Raw genomic sequence first — 24,744 nt, forward strand, 5'->3', positions numbered from 1 at the left:
GGATGAACCTTCTCCGAGGTCCTTGATCCCCTGAACCTTATTTGGCTCACTGTAGACCCACATTATCCCAGGCTCTATTGAGCCAGGAGAGTAGAGCTGTGCAAAACTCACAGTTTTATCTTCACAAACATTTGCATAAACAGACTCTTATCTTTTCCATCGGCATTTGTAAGTTTCACCTGGGGTCATCTAGCTGCTCACAGCAGAAAAACACAATCTATTTCCACTCACCAGTGTCCTCTGTTTATCAGTCTTCAAGGATTTGTTCCAGGAAGAAAGATGCAGAGAGAAACACGGATGACATAAAACAAACCTAGCACAAAATAAATACTGTACGCCTTTTGTGTGATGGATTTTCTGTGACAGCGCCTTAGAGGTTCAGTCACTTACCTGTATTGCCCATAATGGCATTTTTCTATCCACCCATAAGATTGGAGCCCTATAAAAAAAAATTCACAGTGGTACTAAATTGGAATCTGTTCTAAACAAGCCATTCAATGTTTTACCCAACAGGTGTGAAGTCAACATTTACTGATCTATATCTTTAACAAATTCATTATTATTATTCAAAAATGCAAAGTCTGCATCCAGATCTGAATTTCCTCAGAATCATGGGGCTTTAACCCTAGAGTGTGGTTCAGGCCCAGCTAATTCTGTGTCATTCCCTTTTGCAAAACTTCAGTAATAAAACTGTAAACCTGGTGAGACTCACTTCTAGAAATCCCAAACTTAGGCCAGATAAATGAATGTGGGATGAGTTTTTGGTGAACCTGAACCAGTGGATGGATTCAGTTGAAAATCATCTAGGACTAAGCAGTTTGAGAGTGAATTCGGGTTTTGAATGAGTTGAATAACTCCTGCAAATTTCAGAGACTCAGGGTGCAAAGGGAATCAAACTGGAGAAGATTGAAGAACCCTCAACTGTAAGTCTTGACATTCACAAAGCTCTGGAACAGAATGTCTGGTGAACTACAATTAGGCTCAGCCACCTAAAACCCTGCATGTTCCAGTGGGAAAGACTGACAGGATCCATTAGCTGGAACCATCAACTGTTCTCACTCCAGGACAACTTTGTCTATTAGACTTGTTTTGCAGAAACTAGACAGAATTTGAACTGCAAACCTGGGTATTAAACCTCTCACAGGCTACGTGCTGGTTCTGACCCTGGACAACACAAACTCACTTGAGTTGAAATTAATCTCCCATGCACATCCAGTCCTACCCTTGCAAGCAAGAGTGAGCGTGCTGAATTGTATGAGAGTTTTGTTAAACAGATTTCTGAGAATACCCTCTGCATGGAGAATTACTCATTTCCAAAAGTAGAACAGTGGATGCTTTTCTAACTGTGCATCTCAATCCCTCTGTTACTGAGATTCATATTCTCTCTCTTCCTTTGTCAGCTGCATCACTATGGACAACCAGTGGCTACAGGTAGCCACAAACATCAGAAATTCATATTACCAGGTTCCCCAACAACTAGTTAGAGTGGAGCAGGATTTAAGTGCTATTAGCAACTTACCAGTTTATTTCTGTAGACGACTGGTTGAAGGTTGAGTAATTCTGCTTTTCGCATCCCCAGCTAAGACAAGAGAAACACAAACTAAGAGGGAGACAATCAGTATGATGCAACAGACCAGCCCAAGGGGCCAGTGAGAGATAAGAACACTCCAAGTCAGAGCCTGCCTCTCAACTTCATGAAAGTGACGCAGGCTGATACCAAAGCCATTGTTCCCAAAAGGAGAAAGAGCCTGGAAGCTGCAGAAACGAACTTGGTTGTCGGTGCTGGCTGTGCTTTCAGCTGACGTAATACAGCACAGTCTAGTAATAATAGTAATACCCAGCAATTAGAGTGGTTTTAATCCAGGGGGCCAGAGCCCATTGACTTCACTGAGAGTTGCAGACACTGCACCTATAAAGACCAGCCCCCAGGTGTGGCTAAAGCAGGCAGTTTTGCTGTATCACTCTGGCAGGCTAAAATCAGTCAGTCAATAAAAGCCAACCAACCCCGATTGTTCTAGAGGTCTTTTACCTGAAGTTAAAAGCTCATCCACTAATTCAAATTCTGACCAGTAGCACTAAAACTAACCCTCTGCTCTCAGCTCTCCAGAACAGTTAACCAAGAGCTAAGGTCAAGGGCCGCCACGATGCTAATGAGTGGAAACGGAAATGAATGCGAGTCATTAATTATTCTGTTTGGCACAATGCAGAGTGACGATACTGCACAACTAGGAAACACAAGCATGGGTGCCAGGTAGCATGGCTCTTCACAGTTAAGCATCCTGGACAAGTGGGTTGGGTTGGGTGCGGAGGGAAGAAGACTGCAAAGCAACAATGCATGTTTCAGATGGTACCAAATTGGTTTGCACAAGTCTGGAAAGATAAGGTCGCCAAATGGGAAAAGGACTCTGGTATTGATGCTCAAAGTGAGCTACTGACTTACCAAGAGGAATGTTGGCCCAGTAGTTCAGTCACTAGCCGTACCCATGGGAGAACCAGGTTCAAGTCCCTGCTCTGCCACAGATTTCTTGTGTGACCTTGGGCAACTCACTTGAGTCTCTCTGTGCCTCAGTTCCCCATCTCTACAATGGGGATAATAGCCCTGCCCTACCTGGCAAGGAGGGTGTGAGGCTAAATACACAGAAGATTGAGAGGTGCTTAGATACTACAGGAGAGAGGGTACATAATATAAAAAGACCATTGGAACGCACTTTAAACAAATTTCTCCTGGGGCAAGTCCCATCTAAACCTTGGGCTTTCCTGCATAAAAGCGCCAACGGCTAAAGTTAATTACAAATGTACTTTCTGTTGTTGGAACCCCAGGTCTAGCAGAAGCTAGGCTCATTAATCAGCTAGGTCTTTTATTACTGTTGGACCATCGCCTTGTATTTGTAAAATGTTAAACACGCCAAGCAAGATGCCTTAAGGTGCAAGACACTGATGAACCTCTCTGATGAAGTAGGTTATTTCTGAGGATATTGTTCCTTTTATTATTCTAATGGGGACTTAAAAGACCAGCTAAAAATTTAAAGTACAAGGTTAGGTTGAATAACATTAAAAACTGAAGTCAGAGATAAGTGGGTATAAGGTAAATTTCTTGGATTTGAAGTGCATTGCACTAAGTCTATTTGACATAGTTAAAAGTTTTCAGCAAAACTGAAATGTCTCCTGGAAACGTACTGATTTTGACTCAGCTGTCATTGGGAAAGCAAGCAAGAGCCCCCCCTGAGTAGCCAACAGACCAACAGTTGGGGCACTCACCTAGCATATGAAAGACTGAGCTTGAAGTCCCCCCTCTCCCTGATTCAGCATAGAAATATGACCCTGGGCTAGAGAGTCCATTTTTCATGTTTATTTATGAAATATTTCAAAAGGTCTCACTTTTGTTCCAATGAGAAATGAAAACAAATGTCAAAACCACAATTTTTTTTGCAAAATGGAATATTGTTCTCCAGCCAGCCCTAGAAAATACCTCCCAAATGCCATTGTCTAGCAACACAATAGTAAGGAATCTAGTATCAATGTCCTCTTGTGACATGTCCGCATCTCTAAATATAAAAGCCCTTCATCTCAAACTATGCCATGGGCGGAGTTCTGGAAATAAACATCAATTCATCTGTAAAGCAACAACATCTAGAGAAACGTCTAATCAAGCCAGCATCTGTCTGTCACCACCCTCTACATCCAAAACCAATCACCACCTGCCTTGCATCACAGCTTCTTGGGACATTCCTCCCCATGCCCAGAAAAGTCTAACACCAATATTTTCAACCAAGCTACATTTCAATGATGTGCTCTGATGCCTTCTGAAATATACTCATTGCGGTAGATCCTCAGTTGACATAAATTGTCATAGTTCCACCGATGTCCATGAAGCTGAGGTGCTGCCCCTCTATATACAAAGCTCTTTAAACTTCTTCCTGTTGCAGAGGACAGATGTGTCTTTCAACAAGAATTCAGTGTTGTTATTTGGTGAGATGCATCCTAAAAGGTCAGAAGAATTTTAAACGACCAACAACTTTTGATAGCAATTTATTTTATAAATAATAAAGTAGATGGGTCCAAACTGACTATACAAGAATGAAAGAGACTTTTGGGTCTTCACTGAAATTCACCCCTGCACATTTTAGGGCATCCTTAGAAACCCCTGAGGGTGGGAGGTGAGTGAGTGGCAGGTGTGATTTCCCCTCTGGGCTCATGTTATTTCTGTTATATAATTATGCTGAGGAATGTCATGAGATAAAATTTTCAGAAGTGCCTAACTCTCACTGATGCTTAAATCCCATTGAAAGTTAGTGGGACTTTGGGGCCTAAGTCACAGAAGTATTGTTTAAAATGTTACCCTTGGCGACTAAGGGAATGATCAGCAAATCATTAACATGGGCACTGAAACAAATCACAGATCTACTCTCCACTGCCACTGATCCAAAATAAGTTGGCAGAGTAAGGGGGAGCTCAGAGTACCGTACCAATGTTCCCCACTGATGGCTGTTATCACTGTAAAATGCAGCATAGCAGAAGATGTCTCTAAATTAATAAACAGGAGATTGCAATAGAGCCCAAGCCATTGAACTTGCATTTCTAGGACAAACCAGCTCCCCAGAACAACTAGCCAGGTAGACAGCAGTGAAAGGCACACACAGAGTATTGAAGCCATGCACTATTACCATGGGAGGATGCAGCCATGCTGACCAACATTGATTGCACACATACTGCACCCCACCACCCCAAGGCTGAAACCTCTCTCCGGACTGGAAAGGAGTTTTGCTGCAAGCAGTCTGGGAAATTAAATGCAAGAATTCAGCCTCTTTCACTGAGTTTTGGTATGTTAAGCCTCACCCCAGTTAATATTCACTCTTCATGCCAGTGGAGGCCTAAAGGTGTTAAGATACCCTTAGATAATGCAAATATATCTGACAATAAAATGCCTCTTTTAAAATCACATTTTGGCATGGACAAACAGAAGGAACTGTATCCACCTAGAAAGAGCGAGAGCACCTTAAAAGACCAGGTTCTCTATCTGGCTGGGTTTTCACAGGCAAGAGAAGTTGGGATTCATTTTACTCAGAGACATGTGGAGACATTCTCCTTCTTCCAAGAGTCAATTGATTTGCCAGCTTCCTAAGAGAACTGGCCTGATATCAAATCCCCCAGCAACCCAGATGGTGAAATACTGTCAAAAATAAGAGGTATGGTCCAAACATAGGATGTGAATCCAGGAACTTCAGAGTTCTAATTCTGGCTCCGACATGGACTCTGGTCACTTCACTTTCTGCCTACTCACCTCCTTCACGAAAGTTGTGAGGGATAGGACAGAAGATGGAAAAGTTCTGTGTTAGTGCTAAGTGTCAGATGTTTCTCCTTTCCCTGCCTTCACACCCAGATAAGTAGCCTGCAGCCTTGGCAAACAGAAGAATCAAAATGCTAATTGACTTGCATTCTGTGCTGGGAGAAATTATATACAGATAAAAGGCAAAAAAAGGACACCCGCAAAGAAGACACACATTCAAATACTGGGCAAAGCTGACAAATCTAATCATCTGTCAGTTCAGCTCTTGAAATGACAACACTGATCTCCTCCCAAAAAGGCCTAAACAGGATTTAGAGTAAGTGCCTTCAAGGATGTCAACATATAGAAAACGTTTGCAGGCTACGCTGAAGGCTTGAACATTTGTCCCATGTCTGAAGGCAATTTGACCTGTGAGTCTGCAGCAAGGTAGTCGAGTAATTTTTAAAGCTACAGATGAAAGGGACCCACACTTAGAATATTGTTATTGGCATTGCTAAACTAAAACAGTAAGAAGAAAGTCACAAAGCACTGAACCCCTCCACCCCACCTGAAATACATGAAGTAGCATCACTCAAGAGCTGGATACAAAGTAGAGCTGGTCAGAAAATGGAGGGAAGCCCATGGAAGGTGAGGTGCCCGTGAAAATGCAGAGGTGTCCGTGAATAAATAGAAATCTGAAGTATTTTGATTCTGAAATACCACCATGGTGCCTCATGGGAGTTGCAGTTTCATGGTCCCATTCTCTTCTACAGGCTGAGTTCTCTGGTCAACATCCAGCTCCCATGATGCTCCATGGGGTCTCCTCTTTTGGGGAGTAGATCTTTCGGGGTAATGCATCACAACAGTCATGTGAACGAAGTCATATACAGGTTGGAGTTCTGTTCCTGGCATTTCTCCTAAAGTTGATGAGCTGCAAACACCATGTCTATGGTCTTACGTCTTCTCTTGAAGCCACACACTCTCAGGTAAGAGCCCTTGTTCAATATGTTGCACAAGGCAATTCAGCAGAATTCTGGCAAGAGTTTTGCCAGCTACTGATAACAAGGAGATGCCCCAATAGTTGTTGCAGGATTATCTGTTGCCTTCCACTTGTACAAGTGGACAATGGATGCATCCTTGTACTCCTAGGGTATAGTTTCATTGATTGAAAAAATTCAGTCAGCTTCAGAACCATGTGTGAGCCTCTGGACGTGTAGACTTCTGCCCATATAGCATCTGCTCCTGGTGCTTTACCATTTGACAGCAGGTCAATCGCTTTCGCAGTTTCAGTCAGCGCTGGGGGATCAGCAAGAGAGATTTTGATATTGATCTGCAGCAGTCGATCAATTGCCTCCTCATTAATAGATGATTGAGGATTGGGGATCTTGTTAAAGTGTTCTGCCCACCTTTGCAGCATCTTTTCTTTGTCAGTGAGCAGTGTGGTGCCATCGGCACTCAGTATTGGAGATGTACAACTCAAATGAGACATGTTTCAACTTTTTGATTAAATTTACCAAAACATGTTGCTGTTTTTCAGCCAGCTTGTAAGGCAATCTCCATTTCTGAAACTCAGAGGAAAATTTTTCCCAGAGCATTTGGAAAATTATCTGTGAAAATGTTTCTAAATTTCTCTACCAGCTTTATTTTCCAGTGGGTTGTCCAGGGCTAATGAACATACAGATTATTATATCATAGAGTTTCAAACAATGAAGCAAGACAAGACCACTTGAAGCATCCACCCTTCATCTTTGCTGTAGTACTAAAATAATTTTCACTATTGCGTCTCCTATTAACCATCTGCAAGGATGGTGACCTGACAGCTAATTGACAAAGGAACACGGTACGCAGGTATCCATAGACACACACAAGAGTTATTTCCCACTGCACAGAGTTCTGTTTGAGACAGTTCTTTATCTTTAGTTGTAAAGCTCACAGCTTTATTTTTCATCTCAGTGCATCACAGACATTTTGGCAGTTCTGATAAGATGACGGAGAGGTGATTTTGTCAAACTATATCAGAAGCATCTAAATGGATTTCAGACAGAACTTCTAGGGGCTCTGGGAAATCAATAGTGCTTCTGAGACTCGGTTTGAAACATTGGCTTACCAAAAGGGCCTCCTGGGATGCGCAATGGCAGCTCTATTGCAAAATACATTTAGACTAATCGTTCTGTGTTAGTTCAGTTAGACGAACATGTGGAAACGGATCATTTTATGGACTGTGGTCCCAATGCCCAGCCCAACCCTCCAACACAACCACCACCAGCCCCTTCTAGCCCTTCTGCTTTCCCCATGGCATTCTTTGGGACCCATCACTGTCAACAGTAGTATAAGGATAACAAATGTACACTAAAAAATATGCCACAACTTCTGAGAGTTTCAGCGATCCCATAAAAGGCCTAAACAAAATACCCTGCTTTGTTCCCTCTGCAGTTTATGCTAATAATAATAATTGGTTTTAGGAATTCTCAATTCTATCAGACAAATTTGTTAAATTAACTGATTAAAAATGAAGAAAAAACAGAGCAGGAAGAATTAGCAATATTTTGAAATAATGTTTACAATAGGCAGGGAAAAGACAGAAGGTGATAATACCACTCCTCACATATCACGGCTCATTGAATTGTTGTGGGACTCAACCAAGGTGGAGGAACGTGAAATGTTCCTGTTTATGTTCACTACCGCCCTCTAGTGGACAAAACTTGACCTGCTTATACGTATGACCAGCAGGTTCCCTTTGATCAACAAGCTAGCAAAGTTTGAAGGCCTGTGATTCTGGAGCGGGACACGAGTTCAGGTTTCCCCATGCCACAGGTGTGTAACTAGCTGGTGATCGTGTCCTGTTTCCAGCCACATCACTGTACCTCAAATTTAAGTTAGCATTCAAGCGTCCAAATGGAAAGGGAGTGAAATAAGTTACCAGATAAGATGAATAGCAACTCAGAAGAGAACACACAACGTGGCTGGAGAAGCAGCACTCTTCACCTTGTAAGAGGAAAAGAAGCAAAAGCAGACGCACGGCTATTGCCCACAGAAATCTCCTCGCCTCTGGATAGAAACCACTCCTTGAGGGGGACAGCTGGTTCGCTATGGACTATTCCCCATTGCAGCAACTCGTGAGACTCAGCACTACAGTGAGGAGAACAGAACATGAGATCCCTTTATCTGGGACTGGACTATGGTGGAACTTCTGAGAGTATCGTCACCCTCACAGCCACTCAATTGCTAGTAAACCGGCTCTAAACATGAAGTGCTGTCTGGAGACCAACAACACTGAAAGATGCTTAGAGACAATCATGATGGGAGCCTAATAAATACCTGATGATGGATTAGACAGATAAAAATCCACCTTACTGCGGCTAATAGACACTCACCATCCTATTCCCTCTGCTGGGTTGTCAAGTAGAACACGTACAATATAGAGAAGACAAGTGAGAAGCTTCAGGGAGAAGTTGAATAGCCGTATCCTTAGGCCTGCAATATAAAAGACAACAGGGTAAGAGGCTAAAAAGAAACAAACATCTTCCTCTGACTGTACTGCAGGGCTTCTGATGTATGATAGACACACAAAAAGATGCACAGTCATTGCGAGCAAAAGAGGGGGGTCATAAGAAAGTTGGAATTGCTGAATCAGACCAGCACAGCACCTAATGCAATATCTGGTCACTCACAGTGGTATTAGGTGCGGCAGAGGAAGACACAAGAAACCCTCCCACTAGGTAGTTATCAGATAACCTACTATCAGGGAAAATTCTCTCATGACTCTCATTAGTTAGAGGCCTGAAGCAAGAGGTTTTATATCCCCTTCCAAACATTTTAACCTTTATTGTTATAACTCTGATTACCCGCAATAATGTCTAATCTGGTTTTAATCACGCTTAGCTCTTGTCCTCAGTTATACCTTGTGGCAGTGTGTTCCACAGGCTGATTGTGTAACAAGTGAAAAAGGATTTCGCTTTGAGCTGATCTGAATTTTACAGCCTTTCCCTTTCAGCATTCATTTTTGAAAAAGAATATCCTGACTCCTTGGTGACTATAAAATCTCTTCTGACGTGTAACTTTGGCCCCGTTCTGCCAGGAGTTCCACATGCGAGACGGGGGAATTTTCACTGGGTGCAATGGGAAATCATTATTATGGGACATTTTTTAAAAAGCTGAATTCAACCAGGCATCTAATTTCACAACCACAATCAACTGCAAATGATAGCAACGTATCTAGCTAAGGAACTTATATGGCCCCCATTACCACAGTTTCTTTACCACGCCAGAATCTTAATTGGTTTCTGTATTTATCCCCACAACTCCTCTGAGAGGCAGGAAATCGTTATTATGCCCATACTACGAGTGGGGAACATGCTCAGAGAGACTAGGGTCCAGATTCACAAAGGTATTTAGGCACCTAACTCCAATTTATTTCAATGGGAGTAAGACACCTTGATACCTTTGAGGATCTCCACCTCACAGAGTAGGGAACTGAACCCATGCCTACTGAGTCCCAAGCTAGCTTCTAACCACTGGACCATCCTTCCTGTAATGGCCTGGATCTTCTGCCTGTGTCAATGGTATAGTCCCACATTCTGGCCCTAGATGTCTGAATAGACTCCTACGTTCTGTTTGCAACCACAGTTGATTGTGCCAGGAATTGGTGATGGACACACAATTAGGGGCCACTGGATATCATTTGGCCCAAAATCTTTAGAAAACACGGTGCCCATAATGGGGAGAGCAAGAACACCGCAGCAGAGGTCCCGTTAATGTTACTGCATCCTTGGAACATCTGTTTCAATTGTATTTAAACACCTATTATCCTTTAAGCATGAGAATGAACGAACACAGTCATTTATGCTCCTTATTATAGCATGCGTGGTAGGATGGGTGATGATTGCTTTTCTGGCTATTAGTAGAGTTTGCAGGAGATCAGGAATGCTGTACGGACTTTGCTCGAGGCTTGTAGGGTGCACTCCACATCCTACACAGCTTCAAATAACCAGAAGGCCAACATAAACAAACAAACAAAAAGAGTTGGCTCTTTGCAAACCCCCTCCCCCCAGTATGGAAGAAAGGGATGTGGGCTGTTGAGGTTTTTATCCCCAGAATCAGCTAGCATCCATTTAATAAGACTCATACAACCAAGCTAGGGTCCAGTCTTTGCTCATCACATGGCTCAGTGGTTTGTAGGAGGAGGAACAGAACATTCAAATTGCCACTTTATCAACTCCCTCCTCTTCACAGCCAGTTTAGCAGGCTATTACTCAAATTACCAGTGAGAAATTCAGCACATTTCCATTAAAACCCTCCTCTCCTGGGCACCCGCTCTCATGCTACACACCAGCTATTTAACAAGTATATGACCCACAGAGAACAAAAGAAAGTGTGAAATTATAAAATTAGCTCCTAGAGATTCCCTGCGGGCAGCTAATGCCTTCCCTCAGCCAGAAAATAAAAGCCTGATTCTTCGAGTGGAATTAATCTGGGGAGTCAAAGAAAATAGGTGATATTTCTGAGACAGACGAGAGGAATCCATGGCCTGAAATGTTTAGAAGGGAGGGAGCAGCAGCAGCCTGGAGGTTCCTGTCCCTAGACAATAAAATTCCGGAGCTGGAGCTCACGTAGAGTTCCAACACTGTTGGAAGTTCAATCAGGGAGCCCCAGCCCTATAAACATGCCACTATTTTTAACAAAAATAAATCCAGCTTCATGCTATATTGTATAATGATTTACAGCAGGTCAGTTCATTCTCATCCCACAAGAAGTCGTCCATTGCCAGAACTTCCCGGGAGCAATCAATTATTCTATTTTTGTGACTCACAATCCCATCTGGGACACTTTCTGAGGTCTCACTGGTGATTGGTAAGCAGCAGACATAATAGCTCTTCTGTTTTGATGGAAGTGTCCAGGGCACATTCATTAATGTTTGTGCCAAGTTTAATAAAGGGTAAAAGAGGGCACATGACTCTCGTGAGGGTATGTCTAGACAGCCATCACTGGGTGTCATGGCAGCTCAAGCAGACATACCTGAGCTAGCTTTAAACTAGCTAACTCGGACACCAGAGCAGTGAAGCTGCAGCAGCCTGGCCTGTACAAACCTACCCAAACTCTGGGTAATGACTTGTAGGGTTGCCCGCGCTGCATCTCACGCTGTTACAGCTTCACTCTTCCAGTACCTGCCCTAGCCACATTAAAGTTAGTTCAGGTAGGTGGGCGTGACCTGCCCACTTAAACACTATTCTGAGGGTTTAAATAGGATTTAATTAGTGCACCTACCTTGTGCTGTCCTCTCCGCACAGGGGTGAATTTCACCCACACAGAATAGAACCTCATCGAGACAACCTAACATTTGCAGAGCTTCTCTTTGTAACATGGCATTTAAGACAACACACCCACGATGTTAAACCGGGAATCAGAGATGTCCCATGTACTGCTCTTTCACTTGTACAAGAATGTATAGCTTAAAGGGAGGGTGGGAAATATGTGGCAAATCACTTCCTATTAACCTGGGAATCCCTAAAGAAAAGACACGGAAAGACACAGGAGCCCTGAACTGGATAATAACTTGTAGGCGTACACAGCAAGGAGAAACGAGAGCCCCATAATAGCTTTAAAGGATGCAAATTTATTACAAGTTCATAATTAGTTTGTCAAAGATCCACTCAGCAAATGCATTTCAGAGTACTGTAACCTGGCTGTATCATATATACAGAATATTGATTTGTGGTTATCATCATGAGTGAATATTAAGTGATGTAATATTGAGGTTCTTGCACATCTGGCTGCCCACATCACCCTCTTCATCTCTGTTATATTATATCTACGAGTGGTCATTACTCACAGTAACTAATTATTAATTATCAGGGGGTAGCCATATTAGTCTGTATCCACAAAAACAATGAGGAGTCTGGTGGTACCTTAAAGACTAAGATTTATTTGGGCATAAGCTTTCGTGGGTAAAAAACCCACTTCTTCAGATGCATGGAGTGAAAATTACAGAAAATCTGTAATTTTCACTCCATGCATCCGAAGAAGTAGGTTTTTTACCCACGAACGCTTATGCCCAAATAAATCTGTAATTATCAATTAGTTTCCCATTCTGCTGCCTCTGACTGACATGAAGTCCTCAGCTTTAATAAGAATGAGACAGACGTGGTTATCCTAAACACCTGGAGTAACCAGTTAATTACAAATAGTAAACAGACAGATGGCTGACCCGTGGCTGACACTGGGAGCAATGTTCCCTCTAATTTTTGACAGGACGTGTACGCAAAATATTTCTTATGTGCAAATTTTTGAAGCAGAGTTCAAATTTGTGCGCCATGAGGCAAATGCACCCAAGCGAGTTAAAATGCTTATACATTTAAAAAGTTTTAATTTGCAATTTGTGACAATAGTTTTACACCATGTTATTTTATAAATGTAATTTTTAAATACTTAGAAAAAGGAAATTTAACTTCCTTTCCCTTTCCTCCCCTTGCCAGCTAGTAGAATCTGGCTGTGTTGATAGATGGTGGGCAACAATGTCAAAAGTCGCCCGTAAATGATATTTCGGCCTGGCTCCGATGTAGTATTTCATTTTTTGAGTGCGCGGTGTTTCGCCGTGTGCGCGGGGTTTAGGATCTCTGTGCGCGCGCACTCGCGCACAGCTTAGAGGGAACGGTGACTGGGAGGGGTATAGCCATCTACGAGACAGTGCCAAGGAACTTATGTACCAGCTTCCGTGAATATTGTGCCTGCTGACATTAAACCAGATTCCAGCTTCACTGCATGCGCGTGCCCCTTGAGTCACACGTACATGTATGTTTCACCCCAATCAGAAGATTGCTCCCATTGTACACATCACTGCGCCACCTTGATGGCACAACCATCAGATGTTGCACTGCCCTGCATGCTGATCGGGTATACGATCAGGGTGAGAAGCAATGCAGAGAATAAAACCGCTTTACATCTTGTCCTGCACCACTGCCCCCCACCTGCAATATTCCCTCTCACTGGAACTTGCCCTGCTCTGTCCAGCCTTTCTAAGCTGCCAAATCTGATATCCCAGTAACAAATGCCTTAGTCTTGGGTCTCCCTCTAAGCTGTGGGCATCATAGAATTTAGTGGCTCACTACTTCTGGGGTAGACAAGCTTTCAAGCTACACCGAGCTCTTCCTCAGGTCTGGGAAAGGTACTTAAGAGTGTCACAGCTAAATACAAGATTGAACAGACAGAATATCTGCTAGTTACTTATGCTAAACTAAGGGACCATTCAAGGTGAACTGCACCATTAACACCCCTGTAGTCATAGGACAAATGACGGGGGGGGGGGGGGGAGTTAGTGGGTTACACATTGTTGTAATAAGCCATAAATCCAGTGTCTTTAAGACCACGATTTTTATGGTCTAACAGAGTTATGAATTTAAGCTCTCAGGCTTGGATTTTGAAAGTGTTGTGCAGGTTTCCTTTGAGGATGACTGATAGGTCAGATAGAGAGCGATCGCTTTGTGAAAAGTGTTCACCCACAGGTGATAGGGTGGTTTTGTCTTTTATCATTTTCCTCTGAGAGTTCATTCAGGAGCACAGTGATTGTCTGGTTTCACTCACATAGCTGTCCTTGGGGCGTTTGTTTAGTGCATTGGATGAGGTATGCCATATGTTGTGATAGGCATGTGTGGGACCCATGGATCTTGAAAGGTGCGTTATGGGGGATGTTGCTCATTGTAGCAGTGGGGATACATCTGCAGGTTTTGCATCTGTTGTTCTGGCAGGGTCTGGTGCCATTCTGAATTGGTGTCCTGGTCTGTGGGGAGCTCACTCTGATGATGAGCTTGGAGAGGCTGGGGGGTTGTTCTGATCAGATAATAGGAAGAGGAAGAGCTTGAAAGCTGTGTAACTCGAAAACATCTCTCTCTCTCTCTCAACAACAGAAGTTGGTCCAGTAAAAGATAATTCCTCACCCACCTTGCCCCTAATATTCTGGAACCGACATGGCTACAACAATACAGCATACTACAGGGGTAGTCATTTCGCTTGTAAATCTAGAGGCGCTGAGCATCACCCCTGTAAAATGCAGCTAGGTGCCATAGTAGTGAACACTCTATAAATGCCGGTGATGCAGACAATAGAAATATAAGGTGCTGCTTTCCTGCCCTCCCTGTGGAATCATGTTCTTCTCAAGAAAGGAAACCCACTCCCACACCAGTCTGCTTTCACAGAAGAAACTCGTTAACCCAGCTACGTCTAAGGCTAACACGCAAAAAGATAGTCCTCAGTGCTGGGAACCGGCACTCTGAAAAATCGACATCAGGGTACAGAAGAACCCTTGAGGCAGCAGTGCCAAGGGTACGGTGCTGAAATGTTGCAACCACTAGATGGCACTTGCTTTCCATCCTAGGACTGATGGAGACTGGTCAATGTGAGCAGCAATTTATTGCTCAAGTTAATAAGTATGCAAAAAAATGTATTATCCTACACATTGTAATCCATCATCTCCATACAAATATTGCTCAAACAGATTTGCTGTGGCTAATAGACCTGAGAGAGAGAGAGAATCTCTCTCTCTTTCTATTTTGTAGCCAGTTAGATTTTTCTTTCCCCCCCCGCTCATTCCTTTCATTTCAGATAACCTGGTTATTATTGTAATTACCCGGAAAATAAAACTGTCATGGAGTGTCTTGGTACAAACAAACACTTACTTGATCTTTGGTTTTTGATGAAGAACAGCTTGAGACGTTCTTTAAAGGTGTTTTCATTTACATAGAACTCAACCTGTACCCTGTGAGCAGAAAGGAAAGAACTGAATTAACTGGGGCTGTCGTTAGTAAAGGTTTCATCTCAAAATCTTCCCACCTCTAAATACGTCCCATACCACCAGGTGCTGTTTCTATATTTCTCACCCACCTTTTCCAACAATCCATCCTGTGAACAAGATTTAAATAAGAAACCATTAGAATGCTGCACAGAGCAGTAACCAGATGTTACTCTGGGGCCCGATCCCAAGCCCGATTCTGCTCAATTTATGCTGCTCCTAAAGCACAAAGGGTCTGGAAAGCAGCCAAAACTCCTACGCAAACATTTACAGCCGAAAAATAGAAGATGTGCCAGGGTGTTGCAAGGTCTGGCCTGGGGCTATGCTGAACTATTCTGGCTCCAGGATGGGGAAGCTGCAGATGGCCCTCCTGCTCTGATCAGCTACTGGAAATGAGACCTTGCGGTGACAAAATGCAGCCATGATAATTACCTGCATACACATACTTTAAAAAGCCATAGCAACGCATTAACCTGTAAGACAGACTACGGCCTCTTAAACAAGCTGTGTGGTTAACCCAATCACCCCATGTGGGTACAAGCCGCTCCATCATGTCCCGCAGGACAACAGATTCTAGCTCCTCTAAGCACACAGGAAGAAAGTTCCTCAGCAAGTCAGGATCAAACCGGGAAGATCCATGTTAATACCGAGCGTGGTACCTACAAGCTGCTGCATTCAGAAAATTGGTGTGACCGGCTCCTTATGGCCATCACTTCACAGCAAGTGGGCAGACATGTTCTGCACTCACTTCCAGCGGCCACGTGATCAAGGGGAGCCTCCCGGAGGCCACACTGCAGTGGCCTAGTCTGGCAGTCGCAAAGACATGGCTAGCTGAGGTGGAAGCACTCCATGGGCCATACAGGGGAAGGATCCCTAATTGGTGAGATCTCCTCCTCAGCGGGCACAGATCCGTGTAGTCATGACGATACGCAGCAGCTGAAGATCTGGCCCTTAGTGTTGATAATGGATCAAGTTTTAACGTAACCAGAGAGTTAGGAAAGACCTCCCTGCTGCAGCGTGGACCCTGACTTCCCCAAAGGCATTCTCTGCCCTCCGACAGCCATTTGCGCTCACAGCCCTTTCCTACAGCACCTGGGCAAAGGGAGCGACCGATAACACCTCACTCCTTGGCAACCCGTTAGAGACCCAGCACCATGTCACACATGGCAAGGGCCACAGCACAGAGAAATGGCCGTGGTTGCCTGACAACTGGCAAATGAAACAAAAATGGATGCATTTGTCAACCAAAGTCACCTGGGAATCCAAAAGTTCCCCATAACTGTTAACTTCTTGGGCAAAGGATAGATCACCCCACTCAGAGGAGGCGGTCCCCATTCCTGCCACACCCTACCATTACCTCTATCTGCTCTGGAGCAAACTACAAGTGCCTTCCTCTTGACCAAGCCCTTCCCGCTAGCTGAAGCCCTCTGAAATACAGCACAATAAATCTCCCTGCGAAGGCAGTTCAACCACAACGGGAGCTGCTGCAGCATCAGTGGGTGAGAGGAATGTGAGAGAGGATCTACAGACCCAACCCCGTGGATTTCGCTGGAGGATTTGCCTATGTGAGGACTGCAGGTTCAGGTAACAATACATCCATGTCTTGTTTTCGAAAAGAAAAACACGTGCCATTTTCAAGTTCCTAAGAGGATACCCACCAGAGAACTAAAAACTGTTTTTAAAAGGTACTTGCCCATGTTCCTTTAGGGCTCCCAGGTGAAAATATTTTATAGTTTAACCAGAAAATTGCACTGTTACCCAAACTAAGTAGAACAGCTGCCTTCTTTGCTGGCCATTGTCAGCATTATTAGCTACATGTTAACTTCATTATGGAAACATAATTAATGTTTAGTCTGATGAGACTGCTCTGCCCAAGAACGGTATGTAAATCTTCAATGAGACTGGCTGGATTCAGTGTTATTATATTGTTGCTTGTTCATCATGTAGTCAGTTATTTTATCTACTATTCAGTCCATTAGGAGGTTCTTGCTTCAACTCACTGTATGCCATATTTTAACACGGCATGTTGATAGCGGATCTAATCTTGTTAAAGGCCACCAATGACTTGTTTTCTGTGTAATGTTCCAGGAATAATCCTTCCAAATTCCTGACCAGAACTTTGGAGCAACCAAAGAAACACTGCTTTCCTTGAAAAAAGAAAAGGAGGACTTGTGGCACCTTAGAGACTAACCAATTTATTAGAGCATAAGCTTTTATGAGTTATCTGATGAAGGAAGCTGTAGCTCACGAAAGCTTATGCTCTTATAAATTGGTTAGTCTCTAAGGTGCCACAAGTCCTCCTTTTCTTTTTGCGGATACAGACTAACACGGCTGCCACTCTGAAACCTGCTTCCCTTGAGAATTTCTCCCAGGTTTTACACTGAGCCCAGTACAAGCTGGGAAAGGATTTTAGGAATTGAGTGAGTGCAGTGCAAATAGCCATCCAAGATCTGAAGGGCTTCCAGGGACTCAGTCTACAAGAAATTCAAGCCAAAAATTTGGAGCACTGTTGCTTCACACATCACTGACTTCCAAAGTACTACATATAAAATATGAATGTCTTTCTATTTCAGGTAGAGGGTGGTGCCTGGTTTTGCATCGTGACTTTCACCCAGGTAAAACTAGATGGGGCTTGGTTTGTTTCGTTTTCACTTTATTGCAAGATTTACAATATTCAAATCTTCTCCAAATAGCTTCAATTCCATTACAACCTCCCCAACTCATACCTCATCTCTCCTAACCACCCAGCCTTGCTCTGCATTCTGAGTTTGCTCCTGTACACTCAAAGCTGAAAAGATTCAGGGGGTCTTTAACGCTGTCACTGTTGCAACAGAATGAGAGTGGTCATGAGGCGTCAGAGATTCAAAGGAACGTCCTCGTATGTTGAAAGGCAGGGCTTGCCCCTTGTAGCAGCTATGTTCAGCAGGACTGAAGCTGTTAAAAAACAAACCAAGTCTACAAGACGACAAATTACCTCTGTTGCTAAGATACCTGATTTGACCATTCCAGCCAAACCTCCAATTGCTGCCAATTGCCTCTGAATTTTACTTGACATTTGGGTATGTTGATGGTTTATTGTATCAAAGGAATAACAACGCCTGACAGGCAGGGAGTCTCCGGGGGACCTTCATCAGGCTTAAGGCTACAGATGGTGCTCAAAGGCCCTGAGGGGAAGGAGAAGCGATTAACATTAAATAAGGCCCAGATTCACCACAACAGCTACTATTCTACCCACAAAACCTCTCAGGCCACCTTCTTCTCCTCTACTACCCCCGACAGATACTTCCTCCAAATCCTATCTCCTGTCCCCACCTATAGACTTGCTTCTTTCTCACTTGGACAGTCCCGGTCCACCCGAGCTCACTCGGGCCTGGCTCAACATCCCGTTTCTAAGTTGTACGGAGAGGAGAACTCAGCAGATTGTTCTGCCTCATGACGAAGGGAGATGGAAGCACAAGTGCATCAAACTCAGAGGTCAAAGTCAGGCAGGTCAATACCTAAGCACCCAGAAGCCGTGGGAAGGAAGGTTTCCCGTCAGTTACATGTGTTATTTCAGAATTTATAAGGCCAAAGTCCAACCCAAAGCCAAGGCTCAAGCAAGGTCTGAATTTTATCCTGGATCCTCTGCCTAAAGATCAAGAAGGCAACTCAGCGAATGCCCTGTACTTCAGCCATTGTTTGTGGCTGACCTTATAGTCACATGAATAAATGGCACAATGGGGAAAAGGGAGGTGATTTTAATATGAAGTGCAAATCTCACGCCTGGATGCTGGTGCTAAAACTGAGACAGGCTGGCAGAAGTCAGAGTCACAAGCCTAAGAACCAACCTGAGGGTGCAGATCTGGGAATCCATTGCTCTGTTATCCAGGATGTGCAACCAAAACCAGTCCCCTCCCTTGCAATACCTGCATGACAACTGCAACTATTTCCATTTTCATCTGCAAAAGTGAGGGAACTGAAACCCTAGACTTGTTCTAAGATGCCCAAGGCTGTGGGGGAAGCAGAGTTCGACTGCCGTAAAAGTATCTAGAGGCCTTTACAGACACTCTTGAAGCACCTCTCTTTGGCATTACTGCAGCTTCCCAGGTTGTAAATTACAGTTAGATCTGCTAATCAGAGCATAAAGGATTTTTCTGTAAATTAGCAATGGCTCTGTGTTTTATATTATAAGCAAGAAGGAGCCCATTAGTTACTATTAAACCTAGCAAAGCAGCCAAGTGCAGTGAATTAGCAATCTCTGTGCTTCACTGCATGCTGTCTTTAGAATAACTGCTATTCTTCTTATTATTATTATTATTATTATTTAAAACAACAATAAATTACCAGAAATAGTTGAAATATGATTGGGGACTGAAATGAAATGACCCGGGCATGAAAGTGGAGAGCTGCGGTTGTCATGCCATCCTCCACTATCCCATTCCTTTGCACCTATGTAACTGCCTGCACATATGGGGTTAGGTCTCGCCAAAAATTCAAGGCCTGGCACAGCCTGGACAGGAAGATTATTTAAAAGGAAGCTGGGCTATCAGCTTTAACAGCAGGGACAGCTAAATAAATACTTACTAGGCAAGAATGCCGAGCTGCTGAGGCATGGAGAGCAAGAGGGTTTTTTTAGAAAACCTGGTCATGGTTTCAGAATCCCTGTCCAGCCAGGGGGGTCTACCAAGAAGCGCTGACATTTTGATGTTACTGTCCCCAACCCTTCTGCTGGGAAGTCATGAGACGTACAGGAAGCAAAGGTCACCTTTGGAGTGAATGAGAGATCAGCTCCTCTGAGCTGTTTTCTGGTAAACTCTCTTACTAAGTTAAAACTATTGTTGGTGAATTTAGGACTGTTCAATTCATGTATAAATATAACTTTATGAATGGTAAGATCATCATCCCCAGTTACAGTAGCCAGGATGAAAATGTGGAAGGGATAGAAAAAACCTTACAAACTTCAGGCCACAAGCCGACTAACTTCCTGGGGCCAGGAAGAAACTTCCTTTCCTCTCAGGAATGTTATGCATGATCACTTCACACCTTCCTGTGAATGATTTGGGACTGGCCACTAGCACAGACCGGAGGCCCGAATGGACTGCTGGTCTGGTCTAGGACAGCAGTTCTTTGGCAGTGATTGGGTTATGCCACGTAGAACTACATAACACAGTGGTAAGTCAGGCCCGGAGGGAGTTAAAGACATCAGCCCTCAAGTTAGACCAAAGCACACTGCTGCTAATCCTGCCACATCCCCAAAGCTACTGCTGAAAAGACTGCATTTAAGGCAAAGCCGGAGGCTTCTGGGTCATCAAGCTACATTCAGCCTCAGACACCAAGTCATTGGGCAAATCACTTCACCTCTCTGTGTCCCTCAGCCAAAGCAGGTGGAAACTGGGGGGAAGAAACCAAGGACCTTACAAGAGAGCAGATGCTGTTTTCCTGACTGAGCTAATTACAGAAGAAACACCCTGCTAGCTTGCCTGTACATACACTTGTGACTACAGTGATGCTGGCAGAGAGACTGCGCAATATGCCGTTTCACTGGCAGTATATTACTGAAAGATGGACTCCATAGCACAGGTGATAACAAACAGACCGCAGTTGGGAGATCTGGCATTCACGCTGCTCATGCTGCAAGGCGGGACGTGCTTACTAAGACAGTTTGCAGCTCTCAGCTTTGGGTGGAATGAGCAACTTGTGGAAAGAGATTTGAACAGACATTTATACCTCATCAGGAGTAAGGGCTGGAAAATTTACAGCATTAAGCAAGGAAATCTATAAGACACACAAAGAGCCAAATGCGCCCGTGCTGTAAGCCCATGGAGCTTCTCCCAGTGTACAGCAGGCCCAAAATATTAATGCCCCGAAAGAAGGCAGGAGGAGAAACGTACAGGGCTAGCCATGACTACAAGCACCATGCACCGCTCATCCTCCACAATCAAAGCTGAGAAGCTGGAGTTTAGAAAGAAAACAGAATTCTTGGAAACTCCAGGCAGTTTGTAGTTTTATAATGGAAAGAAGGATCTGAATTGAACACAGCTGGAATAATAGAAGCTACCTGCCAGCAACTTTGTCGTCCTAAAACCCATTTTGCCTGTTTGTCAGTTGCTCACATGTTAGAAATGGAGACAGGGAACAGACCAACAGCCTGCAATGCTCAGATGGTGCAATACAATTCTGAAAAATGTGACATCGCTCCCGATGTAATGGGTTTTTTGAGATGATGAATATAGCAGAACTCCGAGAACCATATGCTGCTAAACAACATGCACACAGAAAAACTGCCAGGAAAAAATATCAGCAAAATTTCTGAAAGTATTTACATCGGCACAGTCGAAATGATGTGTCAGTTCCAAGCAGAAATAAATGAGAAGCTTCGTAAGAAAGCTCAGGCGTGTTAAGATGAATTATTTCCAAAGTTAGACTCACAAAACAATTTATCTGTGTCAGGGCACATTTTTTACAAATAAATCAGATGGCTGGAACTACTCACTACATGGCACGCATGAGCTCACTGCTCTCTGTCTTTGTTAAAACTTGTCACAGAACACGGCAAGCGTCTGGTCTCCAGCTAGGGCACTGATCAATATATGCTAATTCATCAGAGCTGCAGAGAATTAAACACATCTGTACAAAAGAGATGCTTTCCAAAAACATGGCCTGTCTTACAGAAACATTTGCGTTCGTTATGAAGAAACCAGCAGCAACGTCACTCTTAGGTTTCAGACAGATGGCGAGCTGATCTATGGCAGTACTAGTCACTTAAAAATTATGAATATAAACACTGATAGATGAAAGCACTGAATGATTATAGAAGATATTTCTCTATGTGACAAATGACTGTATGTATTCATCAGTTATAAACTGCAACCATACAAAGAAATGCTCTTAAGGCGAGCTAAAACGGCAAGATCTCTGCAGCAGGGACTGTTCTTTCTTTCTTTCTTTCTTTCTTTCAACAAGACAAAAGAAAGACAGACAGAAAGACAAAATCTCAGGGTCTACACACTCTCATTCTTTGGGTCTGGAACCAAATTTCATAGCTGGCTCTGTAATGCTCCTAAGTTCCTGAACCAAAACCCCAAGTGCCCTGGGAAATTACCACTGGCAGTTTGAGTGCCTCTCCATTCTTAAATAAATAGAATAATTAAACTGTATCATTCAACAGCTGAGTTGTTTAGAATTCTCACCGGACCCTTCCCTCCCCCTTTCATGACTGTACCAGAAGCAGAGAATTTAGAAGTGGGGTAATCATCAGAAAGTTATTGACATAATTATGGGAGAGGGGAGGAGTTGCCAGCACCCCAACCTTGCTGGGCAAGAGGAGGAGAAGGCCATCCCAGCAAAGCACACAACCTGGGCTCTGGGATCAGGCAGTACTGAGTGTGTTCAAATATATAAGGGAAATGACAGGGATGAGGTGAAGGGACCCCACACAGTCCTTGGAGGGGAAATGGAGTTAAAACCCATCCCAAATGTCTGCACTCCCTCACACTCTGCAACCAGGGATGGGTGGATTAGCAGGTGCTCCCCCATAAATGCTCGAGCATCACGGGCAGCAGGACCTCAACTCCCTGAAGGTATAAACCTGCTGGGAGGGAGATGGAGAATAGAGGAGGAAACAGTGAAAACAGACTCCCAGAGGTCCACAGGTGCACAAACTGCGACTCGCTCCTTCTTGCGACATTCAGCACAAAGTTGACGAGTCTGTTTAGTAAGCATTCAGGTGGGTAAATAAATGAGAGGTGTCACCTCTGCTTGACTTCACTTAAATCCCTTGCAAAGGCAAAGGTCTGCCTCTTGGGCAAATGATCCCCTCCTCCCTGAACCAGGGGGCAAATCCTCACATGGGTACTCTACACACACTCAAGCATGCCAAGGGCAGCAGCCCCAGCAAAGGCATCGAGCTCAGTCTGACCCAGAGCCAGGTATGTCCTGATTTGGAATAATGCAATAGTGGGGTTCGCACAATTCGGAGACACAAATACCGCCAGGCACTGTTTGTGCTCCACATTCAGCAGGCATTTTCAAGCACATCAGCTGTTAGCCGGAGGGCCTGATCGAGGCTCTCAGGCAGCTTCTTTGTTCAAGGAGTCATTTGCACACAGGGGATTGTTCAGAAAGGATTTATTTTGGTGGGCGGGGAAAGCAGAGATATAAACCCACCTCTGCTGCAAATACAGTTCAGGGCAGAATGTCATGGGGTGGGGAGGTTCCCATTACTGCCGCCTCTGGCTGAGAAAAATGATCGAGCCGTCTTTCAGAAAGAAAGAAGGCAAAGCCCAAGATGCAGCAAGGAGGAACGTTTTGCTCCAAGTCATCACGCCCCTTCCACGGACAGGATTTGCCAGGTGGTGGGTGTATTATTGATGCATTCAGAGGGAACCGGGGGCAATCTTCCTGAAGGTGAGTTAGCATGGCAAATAAAGCAACACGTTATACTCAGGGTGAAAAAACCAGGCCCCGCTGTTAAATCACCTGGTGCTTTCAGGCTAATGCACACATGGATGCCTGCGCTGTCTGGTGCTACCCGTTCAGGTAGGAAGCTGCAGGTCACCTCCTGCAGCTGCAAGCCGGCAGGTTACCATCTAGCAGTTACGTTAAGTGCCCAACTCAAACGAATGGGCTGCCACTGCACAAGGCGAGAGCTTTAAAAGGGAAAAGGTGCAAAGTCCTGTGGGTAGCTCAGTGTAAGTCACCATAAATAACAGGAGCTGCTAGGCTGCCTTTCCCCTCAGGCTCTGCCCCCTCCTTTCAGCAGACGCCCTCGGGCCCAGTTAAAGAGAGAGCTGAGTGAAAGGGACCAGCTATTGCAGGTGCCTCCCTCTCTGGGCACCCACCTTGAGGTCTGGTAAAGGGGACTGAGGTGCAGAAGGTGCTGGGCACCCTCCTCTACCCCGGGCTGGCTGGGGTAAGTACCTGCAAGGGGCTGACATTTACCCCAGGCAGGGCAACTCCTGCAGCCCGCAGCTAGCAGCATCAGGAAGGCAAACATGGGCCACTGCTCCTGTACGAACCACAGCCGGCATCCGGCAATGGCTGCTTAGAGCCTCCCATCCGGCAATGGCTGCTTAGAGCACTAAGCAAAGAGAGTAGGCACCATCATCAGTAAAATACCCCCACCAAACCAGTCTCCTCGAACTGTCACTCAGCGATTTGAAGACAACAGGGCAGCTGTGTTCTTCAGGTTAAAAAAGCCTCCTTCTTGCCCTGAGCTACCCATAGGACTTTGCACCAACTCCCCCCTCCCCTCGCAAAAAAAACTTAGACACCCAAAATCACTATAGTCATTTTTAAAACTCATGGCTAGCGCTTTGAAAGATTCACCTGATCAACAAAAGCACTGGGAAGCAATGAGAGGACATTAGGGTACTATATGACAACACCAGACCCTTGGAGCAGTGATTCAGTCCCGGGGTCAGGGGCATGACACCATTGGTACAGTGGCATTGTGCTCACTTACACCAGGATGGGATTTTGTCCTTGGACTCTCCTATCTATCTTTACTGATTATTTATCGAAGGCTTGTAGACAGATTTTTTTTAAAAAATGACACATTTAATTCCTACGTAAATCAGGATCCGACATCATCAACTTGAGCTGGGCATCATGTGGACAAGCACCCCACAACACAGACCTCCTAATGAACCTCAAACTAGACAGACAGTCCCCCTGCCATCGCAAACCCACAGTGTTTACCACCCATGCAATGGCTTTT

General features: G+C 44.3%; 1 protein-coding gene across 7 annotated transcripts in view; it reads right to left on the bottom strand.

Annotated features, from left to right (window-relative positions):
* The window catches only part of KCNT1 (potassium sodium-activated channel subfamily T member 1), a 201,179-nt gene that overhangs the window by 63,910 nt on the left and 112,525 nt on the right, over positions 1–24,744 (bottom strand). For all 7 annotated transcript variants that reach the window (XM_048823209.2, XM_048823210.2, XM_048823208.2 and 4 more), the window contains 4 exons: positions 14,935–15,014; positions 8,641–8,740; positions 1,520–1,579; positions 391–439 (listed from right to left, as the gene is read on the bottom strand). In XM_048823209.2, the coding sequence (XP_048679166.1) occupies positions 391–439; positions 1,520–1,579; positions 8,641–8,740; positions 14,935–15,014 (289 nt within the window). The remainder of the gene's footprint in view (positions 1–390; positions 440–1,519; positions 1,580–8,640; positions 8,741–14,934; positions 15,015–24,744) is intronic.

This window comes from Caretta caretta, chromosome 16 (genome assembly GCF_965140235.1).
Source record: "Caretta caretta isolate rCarCar2 chromosome 16, rCarCar1.hap1, whole genome shotgun sequence".
Lineage (NCBI taxonomy): Eukaryota > Metazoa > Chordata > Testudines > Cheloniidae > Caretta > Caretta caretta.